The sequence below is a fragment of the Hyperolius riggenbachi genome, chromosome 3 (assembly GCF_040937935.1).
Source record: "Hyperolius riggenbachi isolate aHypRig1 chromosome 3, aHypRig1.pri, whole genome shotgun sequence".
Classification (NCBI taxonomy): Eukaryota; Metazoa; Chordata; class Amphibia; order Anura; family Hyperoliidae; genus Hyperolius; species Hyperolius riggenbachi.
In genome coordinates this window covers 358,869,807-358,891,774 of record NC_090648.1, presented here as the reverse complement: position 1 = coordinate 358,891,774, position 21,968 = coordinate 358,869,807, and the positions used below count along the sequence as shown (strand labels likewise).

Here is a 21,968-nt window from a genome sequence, read left to right as displayed (position 1 = left end):
ACTGAGTGTCCTAGACTCCTAGTACAGTAAGAGTAAGTAGTAACAGTAAGTACAACTAACTAATTACGATAATCAATCAGCGATCAGAAGGAAATAGAGTGTGTGTTGTGTGTGTACACTCAGACAGTGAGTGCAGTGCGCACACGCAGGAGCTAGTAGCCTATATGAACAGTGACAGTGAGTGTCCCTACGGGTACAGTAAGAGTAAGTAGTAAGTAAGTACAACTAACTAACAATAATCTATCAGTAATCAGAAGGAAATAGAGTGTGTGTACACACAGACAGTGAGTGAGTGCACACACGCAGGAGCTAACTAGTAGCCTATAAACAGTGACAGTCAGTGAGTGTCCTACTCCTAGTACAGTATAACTACAATACTATTAGTAAAGGACAGCAGAAATACTGGTATAGATGAGAGAAATAAACAGAGGACAGCTGCCCACAGAGGCAAGGCCCCCCTGAGGCCTAAACCTGTAAGCTTGCAGCAGCTGCCTGTCTCTAATGTAACACACAAGCTACTAACTAAAATACAATGTCTAAATAACTAACAACAATATAGGTGTGTATAGGAGGTGTATGTGAGCAAAAACGCTAGGTAAATGACCACAATAGAGCTCTTGCTAAGCCAAAGCACAAAGGAGCAACTCTCTCTCTGTACAAGTCTCAGGCAAGCACGGAGAAACGGAACATGGCGGCCGCTATTTATAGGGTAGGGGCTGGCCAGGGTCCCCCTCTGTGATTGGCTGCCGTCAGAGGGCCTGGGAGCCCTCTGATTGGCTCTAAGGACATCAATCTGGGCTATGACGCTATTCGAGCTCGGTACCGAGCTCGAATAGCGCCGGGTTGCTCGAATAGCTCGAATAGTGAATGGGCTATTCGAGTGTACTCGGATAGCCCATTCGAATAGCTCCAGCTATTCGGAGCTCGAATACCGAGCTCGAATAGCTGAAAAAGAGCTCGAATATTCGAGCTACTCGAATATTCGAGCTCTGCTGAGCACCACTGGTCTGCACTCTGCAGGAAGAAACAGCCTGACACTTCAGTGGATGATAGCTGCAGAGGGAAATAAACACACAAATGATCTCTTGAGATTCAAAAGGAAGGCTGTATACAGCCTGCTTGTGTATGGATGTATTTTCTATGTGTGGACATACTGTACATCAACCTACTTCCTGTTTTGGTGGCCATTTTGTTTGTTTATAAACAAACTTTTTAAAACTGTTTTTAACCACTTTTAATGCGGCGGGGAGCGGTGAAATTGTGACAGAGGGGAATAGGAGATGTCCCCTAACGCACTGGTATGTTTACTTTTGTGTGATTTTAACAATACAGATTCTCTTTAGCAAAATTGGCCAGACACTGTACACACACTATAGGTGAATGAAAGATCCTCAGCTGAAGTGGTCATTATCAACCTCTGATCAACTTTTATTTAGTGGGTGTACATACCTTTTAATGACTGCCTGCAGTGATGGGCAGATATTTTCCGTGATGACGGATTAGCTGTGATTCACAAGCATTTTCTCACTATTTGGCTTCGGTATTCAACACCATGATCGATTCTGGATCACGGATATTGGCCACGCAAAATTCCGTGATTACACATATTCGGAATGCAATCACAGTCGTGATCGTGGAATTCACGGTAAAAATGAACTTGTGATTATCTCCAGCCGACTTTAACAGTTATTAGCAAAGCCCCTTTACATGGTAGGAACACCAAGTTTTCCAGATATGTTGAAGAACGGGAAACAAGAGGAAAAAATGTTTTTTCAAAAACACCTTATAGTTTTTGAGAAAATCAATTTCAAAAATTTCAGAGGAAAAAAGTATAAATTTAAATTAAAAAGCACTCTATACACAACAATTGCGGACGTATAGCCGCTGCCTCCCGCTGTCCTCCCCGTCTGCCTTCACCTGCCACCCTCACCTAGCCTGGCACCTGGTGCACTCCGTCAAAAGATGGAGCTGAAGTTACTTTTAAAACACAATAATTTGGCTTCCAGCAATTGCTGAATTATTTCATTCCCCACCATCCATGGCTGCCTGGAGGGGGAATAGTATTTAACACAGCCGGGAACTTGTGCAGCAGCAGGATCAGCCATATACCGGCTGTATCCTGCGCCCAAGTCTCTAGCGCCGATTCCTCTCATACGCCATGTATGGGGGCTTTGCTATTAGCTGTTCCACTTTTCCGTGATCATGCCCGTGAATTTCCTTGATTGCCTCATTAACGGGAAAAATCTGGGTCGAATCCATGAGTCCATTTCAAAACCGGAAATGAATCACGCCATTTCCGGATTATTTTCAACCACGGCCGAATAGTCGACTCAGTGAGTGAGGGGTATCCGAGCATCACTGACTGTCTATACTTTGGTAAGCACCTTCAGCTCGGTCTGTTAGGAAATTTACTGACCGTGTGAAATTGTATGAAATCTGTGGCAATGACAAACACTATAGTCCTTTCACTTCTAGTTTTGTTTACTGGGAACCTAAACCAGGAGAAAAGAAACAGTTTAAACTACCTGGGGCTCCTTCCAATCACCTGCAACCATCCTATGCCCTCAACGCGATTCTGAGATGATCCAATCACCTGCTGTTCCCCTCTGCCAGCTGGATGGGCGGCCCTGGTCTGCGTGCCTCCTGATTGTGCTCCTGTGGTTGGAAACATTTCATGCATGCACAGTGCATTTTTTTTTTTTACTGCACATGTGCAAAATTCTCCCAGCAATGCGAGTACGATCGAGGATGCTGCTGGTGATTGGAAAATTGCAGAATCATGGTGTAGGCAGGCACAGGATGACTGCAGGGGGCTGAAAGAAGACCTAGGTAAGTTACCCTTTATGCCTGATGTTCTTAAAGCGAAGCCATCATATAAAATATATGCACAATGGTATTTCATATAATAATTTATATAATAAAGTATGTACTTCTTACTTTAGATCCAGATACTTGCATGTCTACCATTATTGGTAGCAAATCAGTCTAGAAAATAGGGAGAGGAAAAAAAACACAGCTTGTGACATTTTTCTTTCCTTCTTTTGTTTTCCTTCTTTTTTTTCAAAGGGTCAGCAGGAAAATTAGAGAGCAGAAAACCCATAGAATTATGTTCAAGACACAATACAATAAAACACAACAGAACTGAAAGGCTTAAAAGAGGGATGTTGTAGCTCAGTTGTAGTGTTGGGCGAACATCTAGATGTTCGGGTTCGGGCCGAACAGGCCGAACATGGCCGCGATGTTCGGGTGTTCGACCCGAACTCCGAACATAATGGAAGTCAATGGGGACCCGAACTTTTGTGGTTTGTAAAGCCTCCTTACATGCTACATACCCCAAATTTACAGGGTATGTGCACCTTGGGAGTGGGTACAAGAGGAAAAAAAAATTTAGCAAAAAGAGCTTATAGTTTTTGAGAAAATCGATTTTAAAGTTTCAAAGGGAAAACTGTCTTTTAAATGCGGGAAATGTCTGTTTTCTTTGCACAGGTAACATGCTTTTTGTCGGCATGCAGTCATAAATGTAATACATATAAGAGGTTCCAGGAAAAGGGACCGGTAATGCTAACCCAGCAGCAGCACACGTGATGGAACAGGAGGAGGGTGGCGCAGGAGGAGAAGGCCACGCTTTGAGACACAACAACCCAGGCCTTGCATGAGGACAAGAAGCGTGCGGATAGCATGCTTTGTACCACCATGCAGTCATAAATGTAATAAAGATAAGTGGTTCAATAAACAGGGACCACGCGGCAACGCTAACCCAGCAGCAGCACACGTGATGGAACAGGAGGAGGCGCAGGAGGAGAAGGCCACGCTTTGTGAGACACAACAACCCAGGCCTTGCATGAGGACAAAAAGCGTGCGGATAGCATGCTTTGTACCGCCATGTAGTCATAAATGTAATAAAGATAAGAGGTTCAATAAACAGGGACCACGCGGCAACGCTAACCCAGCAGCAGCAGCAGCAGCAGCACACGTGATGGAACAGGAGGAGGCGCAGGAGGAGAAGGCCACGCTTTGTGAGACACAACAACCCAGGCCTTGCATGAGGACAAAAAGCGTGCGGATAGCATGCTTTGTACCGCCATGTAGTCATAAATGTAATAAAGATAAGAGGTTCCATAAACAGGGACCGGCAACGGTAACCCAGCAGCAGCAGCAGCAGCAGCAGCACACGTGATGGAACAGGAGGAGGCGCAGGAGGAGAAGGCCACGCTTTGTGAGACACAACAACCCAGGCCTTGCATGAGGACAAAAAGCGTGCGGATAGCATGCTTTGTACCGCCATGTAGTCATAAATGTAATAAAGATAAGAGGTTCCATAAACAGGGACCGGCAACGGTAACCCAGCAGCAGCAGCAGCAGCAGCAGCAGCAGCACACGTGATGGAACAGGAGGAGGCGCAGGAGGAGAAGGCCACGCTTTGTGAGACACAACAACCCAGGCCTTGCATGAGGACAAAAAGCGTGCGGATATAGCAGCAATGCTTTTTGCCGCCATGCAGTCATAAATGTAATACAGATGAGAGGTTCAATAAACAGGGACCGGAAACGCTAAACCATCCCAGATGTTCATCGGTCATGTTACTTGGTTGGGGTCCAGGAGTGTTGCGTAGTCGTTTCCAATCCAGGATTGATTCATTTTAATTTGAGTCAGATGGTCTGCATTTTCTGTGGAGAGGCGGATACGCCGATCTGTGATGATGCCTCCGGCAGCACTGAAACAGCGTTCCGACATAACGCTGGCTGCCGGGCAAGCCAGCACCTCTATTGCGTACATTGCCAGTTCGTGCCAGGTGTCTAGCTTCATGCCCGGTTTCAGGTCCAGCGGTGCCAGCCACAAATCCGTCTGTTCCTTTATTCCCCTCCAAATTTCCTCCCCTGTGTGCTGCTTATCCCCAAGGCAGATCAGCTTCAGCAACGCTTGCTGACGCATGCCAACAGCTGTGCTGCACTGCTTCCACGATCCTACTGCTGCTGGTGCTGGGTTAGCATTTCCGGATGAGGTACAGCTTTGAGATGCGTTGGAGGAGAAGGAGTCAGAGAGGTAGGTGCTGCTGTTGTTATCCAGCTGTTTGCGGCGTGGGCAACACCCGCGCCGTAGCAGGTGAGGAATCGCTGCCAGGCTCCACAAGGTTCACCCAGTGCGCGGTAAGGGAGATGTATCGACCCTGGCCGAACGCACTCGTCCAGGTGTCAGTGGTGAGGTGAACCTTGCAGGCAACGGCATTCTTCAAGCTTCGGGTTATTTAGCTGACCACGTGCTCATGCAACTCAGGCACTGCAGAGCGCGCAAAGTGGTAGCGGCTGGGAACAACGTAACGTGGGATGGCCACTGACATCATGCCCTTGAAGCTGTTTGTCTCCACCACTCGATATGGCAGCATTTCGCAGGCCAGAAGCTTGGCTATGCTGGCTGGCTGTTACTGCCACGGCCCGGGGGTCATTTGCTGGCAATTTCCTCTTGTGCTCAAACATCTCAGAGACAGACAACTCAACCGTAGCGCTGCACACCGAAGGGCTGTTGGTTGTTGTGTTTGATGAACACTGGGAGACCTCAAGAGCACTAGTCCGGAAAGTGACAGTGTCAGCATCGTCTGATGTTTGTGAATGTTGTGAACCACGCAATGGCTGGGCTACTGCTGCTGCTGAGGCGGGTCTGGTGGTGAGTCTGGTGAACCCAAGGGAGGCAGTGTTGCTGGTGGTACCCTGTCCTGCCGCGTTTGCCCACAGAGTGGGATGTTTGGATAGAATGTGGCGGCTCATGCTGGTGGTGGAGAGGTTGTTAATACTTTTCCCCCTGCTCAGGCGGGTCTTGCACACCTTGCAAATCGCCATGGTAACATCCTCAGTGCAGTCTTCAAAGAAAGCCCAGACTTTAACTGGCTGAGGACTCGGACCTCGTGCGTGATGTGCTGGTGCTGCTTAACCCACTGCTGGACGCTTGAGAGGTCATCCAAGTAATTATCTGGTCCTGTTCTTTTGGATCTGTGAGGGTTGTTGTCCTGGACAACATGGGCAGTATTGAGTGGGTTTTCTTGGGTGCTCCCCTGTGGCCTGTACGTGAACCGTCAGGGGAAACACCTCTTCCCTTGCCCCTCCCTCTTTCACCGGATTTCTTCCTCATTTCACTTATCCTTAAAGTACACGCTGACTGGCAGCAGTACAGTGGCAGTACAGAAATGCTATACAGTGGTGGGTGAGCGGTGTACCACTATTGTCAGCAGTGACACAGAGCACAATGCTATACAGTGGCGGGTGAGCGGTGTACTACTGTTCCCAGCAGACACAGAGTGGAAGTAAACACAATGCTATATAGTGTGGCTGAGCCGTGTACACAGAGTGGCATTAAACACAATGCTATATAGTCTGCTATATAGTCACCCCGAACAGGGTGATGTTCTGCAGAACCCGAACAGTGGCAAACACTGTTCGCCCAACACTACTGGGAGGGAACGCAGATTTTAGTACCTAAACACACGATACAACATGTTTTCCGGGGTCGGACTCTGAGGCACATACAGATGGTCCCGATCATCATCCTCATCATACAACTCTTCTCCTGAGTCTGACCCACCCACCACCTCTGCCACCCCAACATCCCCAGACACAGACCCCTCATCGTCCTCAACATTAACTTGGGATGCTGGCCTGAGCCAGACCTCCTCCTCCACATCAGGCCCCATCATCTCCTCAATGGCAGCCCTCATTAATCGCTCTGGCGATGGACTGATGGACACAACGTTCTCCTCCGGGGAGGGCTGCTGCTGACCACTGGCTGCTGGGGTGGATGTTATAGCTTGCGTGGGGCGTTGGCTGTTGCTGTTGTTGGGAGTGCTGCTCACAGCGGAGGTCTCTGGGGAACTCATGTTGAGCTCATATAGTGGTTGACGGTGAGTGGAGTATTACTGATCCCAGCAATATACACACTGACTGGCAGAGTACGCAATGCTATATAGTGTGGCTGAGCGGTGTACACAGAGTGGCAGTAAACACAATGCTATATAGTCTGGCTGAGCGAGCGGTGTACTACTGTTCCCAGCAGAATCAGAGTGGCAGTAAACAATGGTATATAGTCTGGCTGAGCGGTGTACACAGAGTGTCAGTAAACAATGGTATATAGTCTGGCTGAGCGAGCGGTGTACTACTGTTCCCAGCAGAATCAGAGTGGCAGTAAACAATGGTATATAATCTGGCTGAGCGGTGTACACAGAGTGTCAGTAAACAATGGTATATAGTCTGGCTGAGCGAGCGGTGTACTACTGTTCCCAGCAGAATCAGAGTGGCAGTAAACAATGGTATATAGTCTGGCTGAGCGGTGTACACAGAGTGTCAGTAAACAATGGTATATAGTCTGGCTGAGCGGTGTACACACAATGCTATATAGTCTGCTATATAGTGTCAGTAAACAATGGTATATAGTCTGGCTGAGCGAGCGGTGTACTACTGTTCCCAGCAGAATCAGAGTGGCAGTAAACAATGGTATATAGTCTGGCTGAGCGGTGTACACAGAGTTTCAGTAAACAATGGTATATAGTCTGGCTGAGCGGTGTACACAGAGTGTCAGTAAACAATGGTATATAGTCTGGCTGAGCGGTGTACACAGAGTGGCAGTAAACACAATGCTATATAGTCTGGCTGAGCGAGCGGTGTACTACTGTTCCCAGCAGAATCAGAGTGGCAGTAAACAATGGTATATAGTCTGGCTGAGCGGTGTACACAGAGTGTCAGTAAACAATGGTATATAGTCTGGCTGAGCGGTGTACACAGAGTGTCAGTAAACAATGGTATATAGTCTGGCTGAGCGGTGTACACAGAGTGGCAGTAAACACAATGCTATATACTCTGGCTGAGCGAGCGGTGTACTACTGTTCCCAGCAGACACAGAACAGTGAACAGAATGCTATATAGTGTGGCTGAGCGAGCGGTGTACCACTATTCCCAGCAGACACAGAACAGTGAACAGAATGCTATATAGTGTGGCTGAGCGGGCGGTGTACCACTATTCCCAGCAGACACAGAACAGTGAACAGAATGCTATATAGTGTGGATGAGCGAGCGGTGTACCACTATTCCCAGCAGACACAGAACAGTAAACAGAATGCTATATAGTGTGGCTGAGCGAGCGGTGTACCACTATTCCCAGCAGACACAGAACAGTGAACAGAATGCTATATAGTGTGGCTGAGCGAGCGGTGTACCACTATTCCCAGCAGACACAGAACAGTGCACAGAATGCTATATAGTGTGGCTGAGCGAGCGGTGTACCACTATTCCCAGCAGACACAGAACAGTAAACAGAATGCTATATAGTGTGGCTGAGCGAGCGGTGTACCACTATTCCCAGCAGACACAGAACAGTAAACAGAATGCTATATAGTGTGGCTGAGCGAGCGGTGTACCACTATTCCAAGCAGACACAGAACAGTGAACAGAATGCTATATAGTGTGGCTGAGCGAGCGGTGTACCACTATTCCCAGCAGACACAGAGTGGCAGTAAACAGAATGCTATATAGTGTGGCTGAGCGAGGTACACAGAGTGGCAGTAAACAGAATGCTATATAGTGTGGCTGAGCAAGCGGTGTACTACTATTCCCAGCAGACACAGAGTGGCAGTAAACAGAATGCTATATAGTGTGGCTGAGCGAGGTACACAGAGTGGCAGTAAACAGAATGCTATATAGTGTGGCTGAGCAAGCGGTGTACTACTGTTCCCAGCAGTGACACAATGACAGGGGGGACCCTGGCTAGCGTGGCTGGAGCGCGAACTACCCTGCCTGCCTACCCAAAGCTAAACCCACAGACAAATGGCGGAGATATGACGTGGTTCGGGTATTTATTTACCCGAACCACGTGACCGTTCGGCCAATCAGAGCGCGTTCGGGTCCGAACCACGTGACCCGTTCGGCCAATCACAGCGCTAGCCGAACGTTCGGGGAACGTTCGGCCATGCGCTCTTAGTTCGGCCATATGGCCGAACGGTTTGGCCGAGCACCGTCAGGTGTTCGGCCGAACTCGAACATCACCCGAACAGGGTGATGTTCTGCAGAACCCGAACAGTGGCGAACACTGTTCGCCCAACACTACTCAGTTGTAATGAGAATAAATTGCACCAAGAGAAAAGACAATCCCCAGGAGCAGAATATGTGAGTAGGGACAAGCTAAGTTTGCTCTTGCAGCAAATCAGGCCTTTCTTGCTTACTAAACATTTTGGGGAGAAAAATCCGATAACTCAGATGAAACGGATACAAATTGTGGTTTCCTACACATCTACAAGTTGCTACTTGTTCACATGAAAATTCTATTCCTTATACCAGAATACGTTTTGCAATCCTGTGAAAGCTCATTGCTGCACAAATATCTTTGAATGTATTGAAGATCGTGTAAATTGTGGATAATAATTTTTTTGCAATAAATAAAGCAAGTAAACTGCAAGCCTTTGTGCTTTCTGTATTATTCAAATATTGAAAGGGCTAACCAACAAAAACTGGATTTTATGTCACGAGTGTTTATATCTCTTTTAACTACTTTAACCTCCCTGGCGGTAAGCCCGTGCTGAGCACGGGCTATGCCGCCGGGAGGCGGGAGGCACCGCTCAGGCCCCGCTGGGCCGATTTGCATAATTTTTTTTTTGCTGCACGCAGCTAGCACTTTGCTAGCTGCGTGCAGTGCCCGATCGCCGCCGCTACCCGCCGATCCGCCGCTATACGCGTCGCCGCAGCCGCCCCCCCCCCAGACTCCGTGCGCTGCCTGGCCAATCAGTGCCAGGCAGCGCCGTGGGGTGGATCGGAGTCCCCTTTGACGTCACGACGTTCTTTGAACGGGATCTCCTGATCTCCGATCGCCGGCGGCGATCGGAGGGGCTGGGGGGATGCCACTGAGCAGCGGCTATCATGTAGCGAGACCTCGTCTCGCTACATGAAAAAAATAAAAAAAATAAAAAAAAACCGTATTTGCTGCCCCCTGGCGGATTTTGCCAAACCGCCAGGAGGGTTAACTACTGCTGCCTGAGCTGATAGATTCTATTATTACACCAGGACAATGAACCCAGAGCACACCCTAGGGTCAAAAATCACATGCCTAAGAAGAGGGAAGCATCTAGACCTTGTTGAGGCTTCATGTGTCCTCTCATTGCTGCCAATGCTCACCGGGACCCTCTAGAAGATCTGGATCATGCTCCCTTCCATGCACAAGCACAGCCGTGCCTGCAGAGGCCTGCCTGCTGTGGCTTACTGCACATGTGTGGCCGTACTTGTGCATGAAGATTAGTAAGTCCTCCAACACAGCAGCCAGTTAGAAGTGGATGACTCTCCCACAACCAACGAATGCAACAGAACAGATAAACTTGTATTGCTTCAAATCTGTAAATCTGTTATGGCCAGAATGCCATTGTCATTCTGTATGGTTTATGACATGGAGGGGACCTTGCAGGAAAGTGGCAAAAATGCTTCTTGAAGGTAGCGCTCAAAGGCGCTCTATTCCTGGCACTCGATTTGGCCTGAGGAAGTGGGGGGAGACCCGCAAAACGCATTGCCAGTGCTATTAAAGATTATTCATTTACAGTATATATGAATTTGTCTTCATTAAGGTAAGCTACCTCAAACCTTATTTATTTTATAGATTTAATTCATTTTATTATCCTTTGGGCGCCTTTTAATCCTGTTTGTTGTTTTGGGATCCCTTTGTCTCTGTGTTTTTTTTCATTTAGGGTGACAGCTCACCCCCCTTATCTACTGCACTACAAATGTTATGGAAAGTAAAACGTTTATAATTCCCTTAGATTGTATGGTGTGCTCTAGCAACTGTTTCCTGAAATTCCTGTATCTCTATATAGCTATATCTATATATAGCCTTTTGTGTATTATCTTTGTTATACTCCTAATTGTATTGCATGTACCATCCAACTGCACAACAATATGGAAGATGATGGTAGATTATAGTAGTAATATTAATATTAATAATGCACATAAAGTCTTACATACCGCCAAGATTTCAGGTAGACAGCTTGGGCTGAGAGCATTATTTAACTGGGGGAAGAAATATAAAATATTTATTATAAAATGTTATGAGGCTAAAAGTTTCTACATCATACTGTACATAAAAAAAATCAGAGTTTTTGGTGTTGATGTAAAAAGGCACATACATTTGCAGGACAGGGTGTCTATTAATTATATTATCAAGAATGTTAACCCAAACCAGATGATGGAAGGAAAGCACCACTTAAGCTTAGGAACCTAAATTCTGCATAACATGCTAGTTTTTAAAGAACAAGCGACACCTATGCTAACCTAGAAATAAAAACACATATATAAGTAGATAAATACTAGTTCTACTTACATAACAGATGTATTGTGCTATCCACATAATGATTACTGTGACTTTTATAAAGGAACAGTAGAAAATCCAATTATAGGCAGTGGCTATCTTGCTAAGCTAACACTGACCTTATATCCTCCCTGACTCTTGTTTCCCCCCTCCCTTCTCTTGCTCATTGTGTATTCATTAGCTGCCCTCCTCACAGAGTCTTCAGACACTCCCACTGAGGTGTATACTAGGAACTGCAAGGTCTTTTTTTTTCTTTCCTCCTCCAATCGCTGAGTCACCTCAGCCTTGCTTGTAAACACAAGTGAGCAGAGGATCATGTTTCAGATAGGCGAGGCAGGGAAATAAATGGAAGAGGATGAATATATTATAGATAAAAAGAACCCCCAGCATTCAACTGTTTTGCACTGACTACTAAAGGGCTAGTGCTCCTAAAGTATTTGATAACTTTAAATCATAACAGTAGAACAAGTTTTGCAAGTTTGAATGCAGGATTAGCATCTTTATCACTTAATACACTCAGACCAGTTGCTGTTGAAATTTGATTTTTATGGAGACAATACCGCTTTAACAGGATCTCAACCAGAATGGTCATTCTTTGTTTTACCGTGAACAACAAAGGTCAGATGGGTGCTCTACAACAGGTTGATTGTGTGAGGTGTGGCTAAATAGATGCCTTCCCACGCACACATGCCAGTGCATACAGAATTCTAGCGTACTACTATATAATTGTTTAACATGAACCAGAGTGACACAAATCCCTTGAAAATATCATGCTTCTGAAAACGTTTGCAATGTGCCATAAACTATGACAGTACTAAATGAAACCTGAAGTGAGAGGCAGATCTACTGTTCTGACTGACGTTTGACTAGATTAGTCACATGCTTGTTTTCAGGTGTGCAATTCACATTCCTGATGCTAGAACTGATCAGCAGGACTGCCTGGCAACTAGTATTGTTTAAAAGGAAATAAATATCCCTCTCACTTCAGGATCCCTTTAACATGTGAAATGTAATTAAAAGATATCATACCAGTCCACAAAGCTTTCCCATAAGATATTTGGAGAGGCCAGCTTTCTTCTGTGGTACATGTAAAAACAAAATACATTATGGGCTTGATTCACAAAGCAGTGCTAACTGTTAGCACGCCTGTGAAAACCCTGTTAGCACGTCTAAACAAGCTTTTCGTGCATAAAACTTTACGCACGCAAAACTTTATGCGCGTAAAACTTTACGCGCGTACTGCACAGAGCGCAGGGCGCTCCGCGCGAAGTGCCCATTAAAGCCTATGGGACTTAGCGCGCGTAAGACTTTGTGCGCGTAAAACTTTGCGCGCGCAAAGTTAGCGCGCGATCTGAATGAGAAATCCGGTGCTAACCTACTTAGCACCCTGGTTAGCGTGTCTAAAGACTTTAGATGTGCTAAGTAGGTTAGCACCGCTTTGTGAATCAAGCCCAATATGTGTAAGCATTTAATCAGCATTGTAAACACAACTTGCACTGGGATCAAATATCTTCCAACGTTGTCAGTTGAGAAGTGAGACACAATTCAAATCTTTCTTGAGGTAATTAATGGAGACTTCTATTGTCTACATTCTACTTTACTTCCTTCACTGCTGCTTACCTATTATAGCAAATAAAATAATAAAAAAAAAAAAAAAACCTTGGACACATATCGGGAATAAAATGTTTCTCTTCATGCCCCACCCCAGAACACGCATGCGCAGTACAGCGGTGACAGGAAGAAAAGATGAGGTCAGCCAGCTGGAGCATCGGGGGCCGGAGCATCGGTGAGTGGCTGTGTGGGCACAGGATATCTGCCGGGGACCATTAGAAGCCCCTGGTAAGTTCAACTCATTTTACCCCGACTCCCCTACAGTATCCCTTTAAGGCGCCTTCTGATGCTTGGTAAGTCATTTCTCAGACTCCAGGTGAGCACTGTGAGGTAAAGTGCGCATATAGGGGTAATATGGCAGTTGGTGTGGATGCTGGTTTGACATAGATTGCTATTTAGGATTGTGGAGTGGGAGCTTGTCTCAAACACATCTTCGCTCTACGGACTTCAGACCATGCCCCAATATTTATAAATATTTTAATCATTTAAAAGGTGATACGTGTGTTAATCCGGTAAAGAGAGTAATGCTTATGGGTTAGCAGACATCCTGTGCCCGTGCAGCCACTCACCGATGCTCTGGGCGCCGCCTCTGGTTCACTTCTGGAATTTCAGACTTTAAAGTCTGAAAACGACTGTGCCTGCGTTGCCATGTCCTCGATCCTGATGTCACCAGGAGCATACTGGTGACAGTATGGTCTGTGCCGGTGCAGTACGCTCCTGGTGACATCAGCGGGATTGAGGACACGGCAACGCAAGCGCAGTGGTTTTCAGACTTTAAAGTCTGAAATTCCAGAAGTGAACAGGAGGCGGGGCCGAAGCATCGGTGAGTGGCTGTGTAGGCACAGGATATCTGCCAGGGACCATTAGAAGCCCCGGTAAGTTCAACTCATTTTCCCCCGACCCCCCCCCCCCCCTACAGTATCCCTTTAAAGCTGAGGAAGCTAGCGGGAGGCCCTCTTTCCCCCTATCTCTCCCCTCCCCTCCTTTTATTTTTTCTTCATCTTGCTTCTTCTTTATTTTATACTATTCATACTATGAATTGACTGGTGGTAACTAATTGCGTTTTATAGCCATATACACAACTATGCAATACAATACTGGATCCGTAGAAACATAAGTATTAAGTCCTGACAGTACACACACTCTAAATACATTGCATCCAAATCCAGTTACAAAGATTCCAAACATCCGCTGCTCTATTAACTATGTCACTCACAGCTGGGCAAAAGTTTTAAGGACCCCCTGTGTATATACACTTGGGGGTAAAGTTCCTAATTCAGAGAACATGGAGTAGCCATCCAGATGAGATGACATATTAAAAAAAAAAAAAAAAAAAACCTCTTATGCTGGAATACTATAGTAGTTATTTGTAATAAGAACTTACACGTTGGATCTCTAAAACCAGACAAAATAAAGCTGAAACATGGTGGGAATAATGGGGCCAGAGTATATGATGAGTGGAGCTTGAGATATGAGTTTAAATGGCCTATGGAGTAGATAGATGCTGGAATTCCTACAACAAGCTTTATACAAATTTTAAAAAACACAGAACATTGACATGGGTGGTCCCAATATGAACCGGGAATTACATAGACCTATTTTCTTTTCTTTTTAGAGAAGCCAATATTATGTTTGTGTATGTATGTTTGTGTATTAATAACTAAAAAAATTCTGCATTAAACGAAAACATAAACTTACCAGGAATACTCTAAGTTGTTCAGCTAGTGGAGTGGCAATTTCAGTGACCGGTACACCGCGACTTTCCTGAAGAAACATACAGTTTATGCAGAACTTCAACTAAAAATATTTAAATGGGGAAGACATTGAATATGTTTATTTCACCAGTGCAAACAGCAGTTTGTATGACATTTGGCTTTGAAATTATAATGTATAACTTCTTGATATCTAATATTGACACTAATAACATTAAAATATAGAAACTATAAAGTTTCCACGGTCTGTACCAATCGAAACAAAAGCATTAACCCTCCTGGCGGTCTATTAGAAACCGCCAGGGGGCAGCGCAGCACTATTTTTAATTTTTTTTTTAAAATCATGTAGCGAGTCTAGGGTCTACAGCGGCATTACCCCGCCCACTTCGATCGCCTCCGGCGATCTTTGATCAGGAAATCCCGTTCAAAGAACGTGATTTCCTGAAGGGCTTCCCCCGTCGCCATGGCGACGGGGTGGGATGACGTCACCGAAGTCATGGACGTCATGACGTCTAAGGCAGTCCCGATCCACCCCTCAGCGCTGCCTGGCACTGATTGGCCAGGCAGCGCACGGGGTCTGGGGGGGGCGCACGGCGCAGCGATTAGCGGTGATTTTGCGCGGAGCGGCGGCGATCGGAATGAACACGAGCTAGCAAAGTGCTAGCTGCGTGTTGCAAAAAAAAAAATGATGCAAATCGGCCAAGCAGGGCCTGAGAAATCCTCCTGTGCGGCATAGCCCGAGCTCAGCTCGGGCTTACTGCCAGGAAGGTTAACTGATCAGGGCTGGTCAGTCAGCCATTTAGTTGAATTGGACTGGTTATCCCAGTGGTCCTCAAACTTCGGGCACCGTTAGTCACGCATTTTAAAACCTGAGTTTTATTCCGTTATTATGATACAAATGAGCTTAATGGGAATAAGGTCTTCAGAAAAGGCACCATGCATCAGAAAAGGGGTATGCAACTCTGGTTCACAAATCAGATGGGCATATTTGTACTTTCCACAGTGGTTGTAACAATCTTACCTTCCTCCGGCGGGTCCCGCGGCGTCTCCGACAGCGGGACTTCTGCTCCAGCGTCTTCTCAGGGCATCCCCGGCATCCCTCCGACGTCCTCTGGAGGCGTCCCCGACTTCCCTCCGGCGATGCAGCAAGGGGCTCGCACGCGCAGTTCCTCTTGTCGGGCACACGTAGGGCAGAGCAGCCTTTACAGGCTGAGGAGGCGTGTCTGACAGGAGGGGCTGTCATCCTGGTGGCTGGGTCTGCCTTGCCTCTTGGGTATATTAGGCCAAGTGAGTTAGTTGCTCACTGGCCTTGATACTAATCAGTTCGCTGGTTCTTGGCCAAGCTAGCAGTATTTTGAGCTACGTTAATATATTGTGTAGATGCACAGTATATACCGTACTTTTCGCCGTATAAGACGCACTTTTTCCCCCAAAAAAATGGGGAGAAAAAGTCCCTGCGTCTTATACGGCAAAGGCAGGGAATCTCCGACTTACGAACGCCCGCCGATACGAACCGCGACCCGCCGTCTGGGATTCCCTGCCTGTGCGTCCTGCTGTGGCCTCTCCTCCCCCTCCTTGCTTGCCCCCCTCCTCGTGTCTCCAATGTGTGTGCTTGGGCCCCCCTAATTGAGAAGCGGCAGCTGCTTACCTCCTCCATCTTGCCCGCGGCGATTGAAGACATCCGGCATCTGTGGCCGGCTTCCTCTAGTGCCGGCTTGTAATGACGCGTAATCGATGACGCGTCATTACAAGCCGGCACTAGAGGAAGCCGCCCGACAGAAGCCAGATGTCTTCAATCGCCGCGGGCAAGATGGAGGAGGTAAGCAGCTGCCGCTTCTCAATTAGGGGGGCCCAAGCACACACATTGGAGACACGAGGAGGGGGGCAAGCAAGGAGGGGGAGGAGAGGCCACAGCAGGATGCACAGGCAGGGAATCCCAGACGGCGGGTCGCGGTTCGTATCGGCGGGCGTTCGTAAGTCGGAGATTCCCTGCTGCCGCTTCTCAATTAGAGGGGGACCCGGCGAGAACACACAGGGGGGACACGAGGAGAGGGGCCAGCAGGGGGGACCCGGCGATCACACATGGGGCAGAAACACGGGGGCAGACAGACACATGGGGGACATAAACCTGGGGGCAGACACATGGGGGACAGAAATCTGGGGGCAGACAGCAGGCACATGGGGGCAGACAGCTGGGGGCAGACAGCAGGCACATGGGGGCAGACAGCAGGCACATGGGGGCAGACACATGGGGGCAGACAGCAGGCACATGGGGGCAGACACATGGGGGCAGACAGCAGGCACATGGGGGCAGGCACATGGGGGCAGAGACATGGGGCAGACAGCAGGCACATGGGGGCAAACAGCAGGCACATGGGGGCAGGCACATGGGGGCAGACAGCAGGCACATGGGGGCAGGCACATTGGGGCAGACAGCAGGCACATGGGGCAGGAACATGGGGGCAGACAGCAGGCACATGGGGGCAGACAGCAGGCACATGGAGGCAGACAGCAGGCACATGGGGGCGGACAGCAGGACACATGGGGGCAGACAGCACTGGGGGCAGACAGCAGGACACTGGGGGCAGACAGCAGGACACTGGGGGCGGACAGCAGGACACTGGGGGCGGACAGCAGGACACTGGGGGCGGACAGCAGGACACTGGGGGCGGACAGCAGGACACTGGGGGCGGACAGCAGGACACTGGGGGCGGACAGCAGGACACTGGGGGCGGACAGCAGGACACATGGGGGCGGACAGCAGGACACATGGAGGCGGACAGCAGGACACATGGGGGCGGACAGCAGGACACATGGGGGCAGACAGCAGGACACATGGGGGCAGACAGCAGGACACATGGGGGCAGACATCAGGACACTGGGGGCAGACAGGAGGACACCATTTGGGGGAGGTCATGTACAAGACGCTCCTGAAATATGGACGCACCAGGTTTAGTTTATATCTTTTTTTCCCTGGATTTTGCCCTCTAAACCTGAGTGCGTCTTATATTCCGAATCGTCTTATACGGCGCGAAATACGGTATGTACTCTAGTCAGTCAGTATTATTCTTGTAGTTATATACTTTGTAATTTATTTGTAATATTCTAGTAATATTATTGAAGTAACATCTATTGTGTACTTATCTGTGTACCTACCGACCTTTTGCCTGCCTCTTGACCTCACTCTAGTCTGATCCTTGTGTACCACTGCCATCTGATACACGAGGCGCTACTCCCGATACTACAGATCTCCTGTTAACCCCTTTGTTTGCCTGATGAAGCAGGCTTGACCTGCGAAACGCGTTGCAATTCCCTTGGGGTATCGTATAATAAATGTGTTCACTTATATAATAACAGGACGTCTTGTCTGCTTTTTGGGAGGCAAGCCCACCACTTCCTCCAAGCATTTTATGATTTTTATGAACTTTTATCCTGCTGGCGCCTCTGTTAAACATATAAATACATTGCGTCCACTCCTGGTGGATGGGAGTGCTACCTCCTTTTCCTGATCTACAGAGAGCGACTTCTTAGCCCTGAGTGAGGACAGGCTTTATCTCCTCACCTGCCTTTATAGTGGTTACCTGGACGGTAACCCATGTTTGTGAGTATAAATTTTCTCACTTTATCATTCTATCAAACATTCCTGACATACTACACTATATTGGGCTCTCGGTTTTCCATTTTTATACATCTGATACACGTGTTCGACTCGGCCTGTCCCTGACTTCGTTATTGCCTGATCCTTACTATACGACTGACATCTGACCTATGTGTATGACTCTACTTGATTGACTACGATTTTGTTTAGCTACTCTGCAACTTGATATCTCTGACTTGTGCACGATTACGGCCTGATCCTGACTACGCTTTACGTACTATAGTTTGTGTATAAACTTGTACGTTACCTCATCACGTACCAGCGTGATAGTGGTCATGGGCTTAGTACTACCACCAAAGACACAATTTATTTGAAAAATGTGGTAACAATCCCTGGCAGGGAGTGTTAGTGGCAAGGGGCAAAGAGCCCATGTAAATGAAATAATTATGTGAGGGGTTACTCTGGAGGATATAATCAAGAATGGAATTGTAATAATTGGATTGTGAAAGGGAAATTATTATTTTTAAAGGAATCCTGAGACAAAGCAAATAAAAGCAGCACGGTGACGTAGTGGTTAGTGATCTTGCCTTGCAGCGCTTGGTCCCTGGTTTAAATCCGAGCCAGGTCAACATCTGCAAAGAGTTTTTAGGTTCTCCCTGTGTCTGTGTGGGCTTCCTCTTGGCACTCTGGTTTCCTCCCATATCTCAAAAACATACAGATAAGTTAATTGGCTTCCCCCTAAATTGGCCCTATAATATGATACATACACTACACAATACGTACATAGACATATGACTATGGTAGGGATTAGATTGTGAGCCCCTCTGAGGGGACAGTTAGTGACAAGCTGAATAATAAAACCCGGAAGTTTTGATAGAGGTCTGCTGCCATCTAGTGGACTTAAACAAAAATGACTAATTAAAACAACAAGCTACTGTATAGCACAAAGAGTTTTGTAGGGAAAAGATCCCTATACCTGGATCAAAATGATCAAGAAATAATATATACACAACATAATGTATAGAATTATTAGGTACCAACAAAGGCATAACGTTAAACTACAAAAGTGTTTAAATAAGAATTTGTTGAAAAGTGTGAGCAGTGTAAAGGATAAAAGCATGTACAGTATTTGTACAAACGCAGCTCATTATGTAATTGATGTATACTTGGAATGATGAGACTAATACATTTTTTTTCTCATTCATTTAGTGCTTTTGGACTAAACCACAGTTATTTCCCCTTAAAAACCAAAGCAATATTCGCATTTCATGCTCCTTCCATTCATTCACCAATAAATTCAACAATACTTATAACACTAAAATGACCTATACCTTGTTTTTTTTTTTTGCCAGATTAGGCTTCTTTGGGTTGTGGTTTTTGCTAAAAATTATTTTATTTTACTTGCCTTTTAATACCCTCCAGACCACGCAACACGGATCGGCGGCGGGAGGGTAGCAGCCCCAGGACCGCCTAACGCCGAACGGCGTCAAGAGCAGTAAGCGGGGATTAGCAGGGAACCCTCGCACACTGAGCTCCGTGTTCAGCGGCTGACAGGCTGTAAAATTTTTTAAAAAAAGAGCTGGTATTTCTTAGTACAGTGCTGCGATCTACTGTACAGGGCAGAGGCTCAAGAAGTGATTGCTCTCATAGACTAATGCCTATGAGATCTGATCACACTGATTGGCACTCAGAGGGTGGGAGTGAGGGAAGGAATTTAAAGGACATTTTTATATAAAAAAAAATATTTAAATCAATAATAATAAAAAAAAACATTGCAGCAGCAATCAGATGCCACCAACATAAAGCTCTGTTGGTGGCAAGAAAAGGGGGCAAGATTAATTTGTGTGCTAAGTTGTATGGCTCTGCAACAAGCTGCAGAGCACTGAATTGTAAAAAATGGCCCGGGCACTAGGGGGGTGTAAGCCTAGGGTCCTTAACCTCCTGAGCGGTATGGACGAGCTCAGCTCGTCCATCACCGCCGGAAGCTGCCGCTCAGGCCCTGCTGGGCCGATTTTCTTCAAATAAAGTGCAGCACACGCAGCCGGCACTTTGCCAGCCGCGTGTGCTGCCTGATCGCCGCCGCTCTGCGGCGATTCGCCGCGAACAGCGGCGAAAGAGGGTCCCCCCAGCCGCCTGAGCCCTGCGCAGCCGGAACAAAAAGTTCCGGCCAGCGCTAAGGGCTGGATCGGAGGCGGCACTCCGCTCGTCGCTATGGCGACGATCTAAGCAAAACAAGGAAGGCCGCTCATTGCGGCCTTCCTTGTTTATTCTGGGCGCCGGAGGCGATCGGAAGAACGCCTCCGGAGCGCCCTCTAGTGGGCTTTCATGCAGCCAACTTTCAGTTGGCTGCATGAAATAGTTTTTTTTTAATTAAAAAAAAACCCTCCCGCAGCCTCCCTGGCGATCTCAATAGAACGCCGGGGAGGTTAAAGAGACACTGAAGCGAAAAAAAAATGATGAGATTATGATTTGTATGTGTAGTACAGCTAAGAAAAAAAACATTAAGATCAGATACATCAGTCTAATTGTTTCCAGTGCAGGAAGAGTTGAGAAACTCCAGTTGTTATCTCTATGCAAAAAAAGCTATTAAGCTCTCCGACTAACTTAGTCGTGGAGAGGGCTGTTATCTGACTTTTATTATCTCAACTGTAATTGAACTGTTTACTTTTCCTCTGCTAGAGGAGAGTTCATTACTTCACAGACTGCTCTGAAAGACTCATTTTGAATGCTGAGTGTTGTGTAATCTGCACATATTATAGAGTGATGCAATGTTAGAAAAAACACTATATACCTGAAAATAAAAATATGAGAATATTTTCTTTGCTGCTAATCTTCTAGTAATTATTCATAGTACACAACCAATTCATTATATCATATATTTTTTTTCGCTTCAGTGTCTCTTTAAGTGGTTACAGGGAATGAGAAAAAAAATTAATGAAAAAATTATTTCTTAGTTTTCAGCTATTATAGTTTTAAAACAAAATGTGCTACCATAGATAAAACCCACACATATTTTCTGTATACTATTGTGTTTCCGTATACTATTTCAATCATTAGCCCTTATTTGCAAAAATAACAGTAAGAGTACCTAAAAGAGCCCTATAGATATCGAAGATACTGTATCTATTTTTAAATGCGGTCACTGTGGGTTTTTTTTATAAGTGCTTTATGGTTGTAACTATGGTGGAGGGGGAATAATGGGTTTATAAATAATTGTTTTGTTTATTTTTTTCTTGATGTAATATACTGTCTTTTTATGTTTTGGCCTCTAGATGTTGCCACAGGAAGTAATATGTAAGAGTTTGGTTTTACTTTAATTGTGTTAATGACCACTAGCATCTCGGTGATGCCAGTAATCATCACTGTGAGTGATTGGCTTTGGGAAGACATGTTCCCATTCAACGCTCACTACTCTACGGGAGGGGGGGGGAGGCAGAGTAGCGGTAACTGAAGTGAGAGATGCATAGATTTACTGTAGAATTACCAGTTTATCGGCTTCACGCAGTGTGCTGCCAACTTTACACCTAGAATCGTTCTGTAGAAGCAACGAGAGATAAAGAATACATATGTTAATTACAGAAACACAAGATTATTTACTGGTGAAGAAATGTATGTTTTGAAAGTTGAACATGGAATTAAAACTCAACAGGGTGTTCATGGTAAACAATTCACATAGAAATTGTCATTTCCTTTCGTTTGCGAGCATAATTCGTTCCGGAAACATG

The 21,968-nt window shown here is 46.4% G+C and overlaps 1 protein-coding gene across 3 annotated transcripts in view; it reads right to left on the bottom strand.

The window, feature by feature from the left end:
* LOC137561539 (uncharacterized) overlaps positions 1 to 21,968 on the bottom strand; it is a 170,126-nt gene that overhangs the window by 62,290 nt on the left and 85,868 nt on the right. For 2 of the 3 annotated variants that reach the window (XM_068272851.1, XM_068272852.1), the window contains exons 5-9: positions 21,728 to 21,778; positions 14,632 to 14,697; positions 12,352 to 12,399; positions 10,980 to 11,024; positions 2,938 to 2,985 (exon numbers count right to left, since the gene is read on the bottom strand). In XM_068272851.1, coding sequence (XP_068128952.1) covers positions 2,938 to 2,985; positions 10,980 to 11,024; positions 12,352 to 12,399; positions 14,632 to 14,697; positions 21,728 to 21,778 — 258 coding nt within the window. The remainder of the gene's footprint in view (positions 1 to 2,937; positions 2,986 to 10,979; positions 11,025 to 12,351; positions 12,400 to 14,631; positions 14,698 to 21,727; positions 21,779 to 21,968) is intronic. The other variant, XM_068272853.1, reaches the window with a different exon arrangement.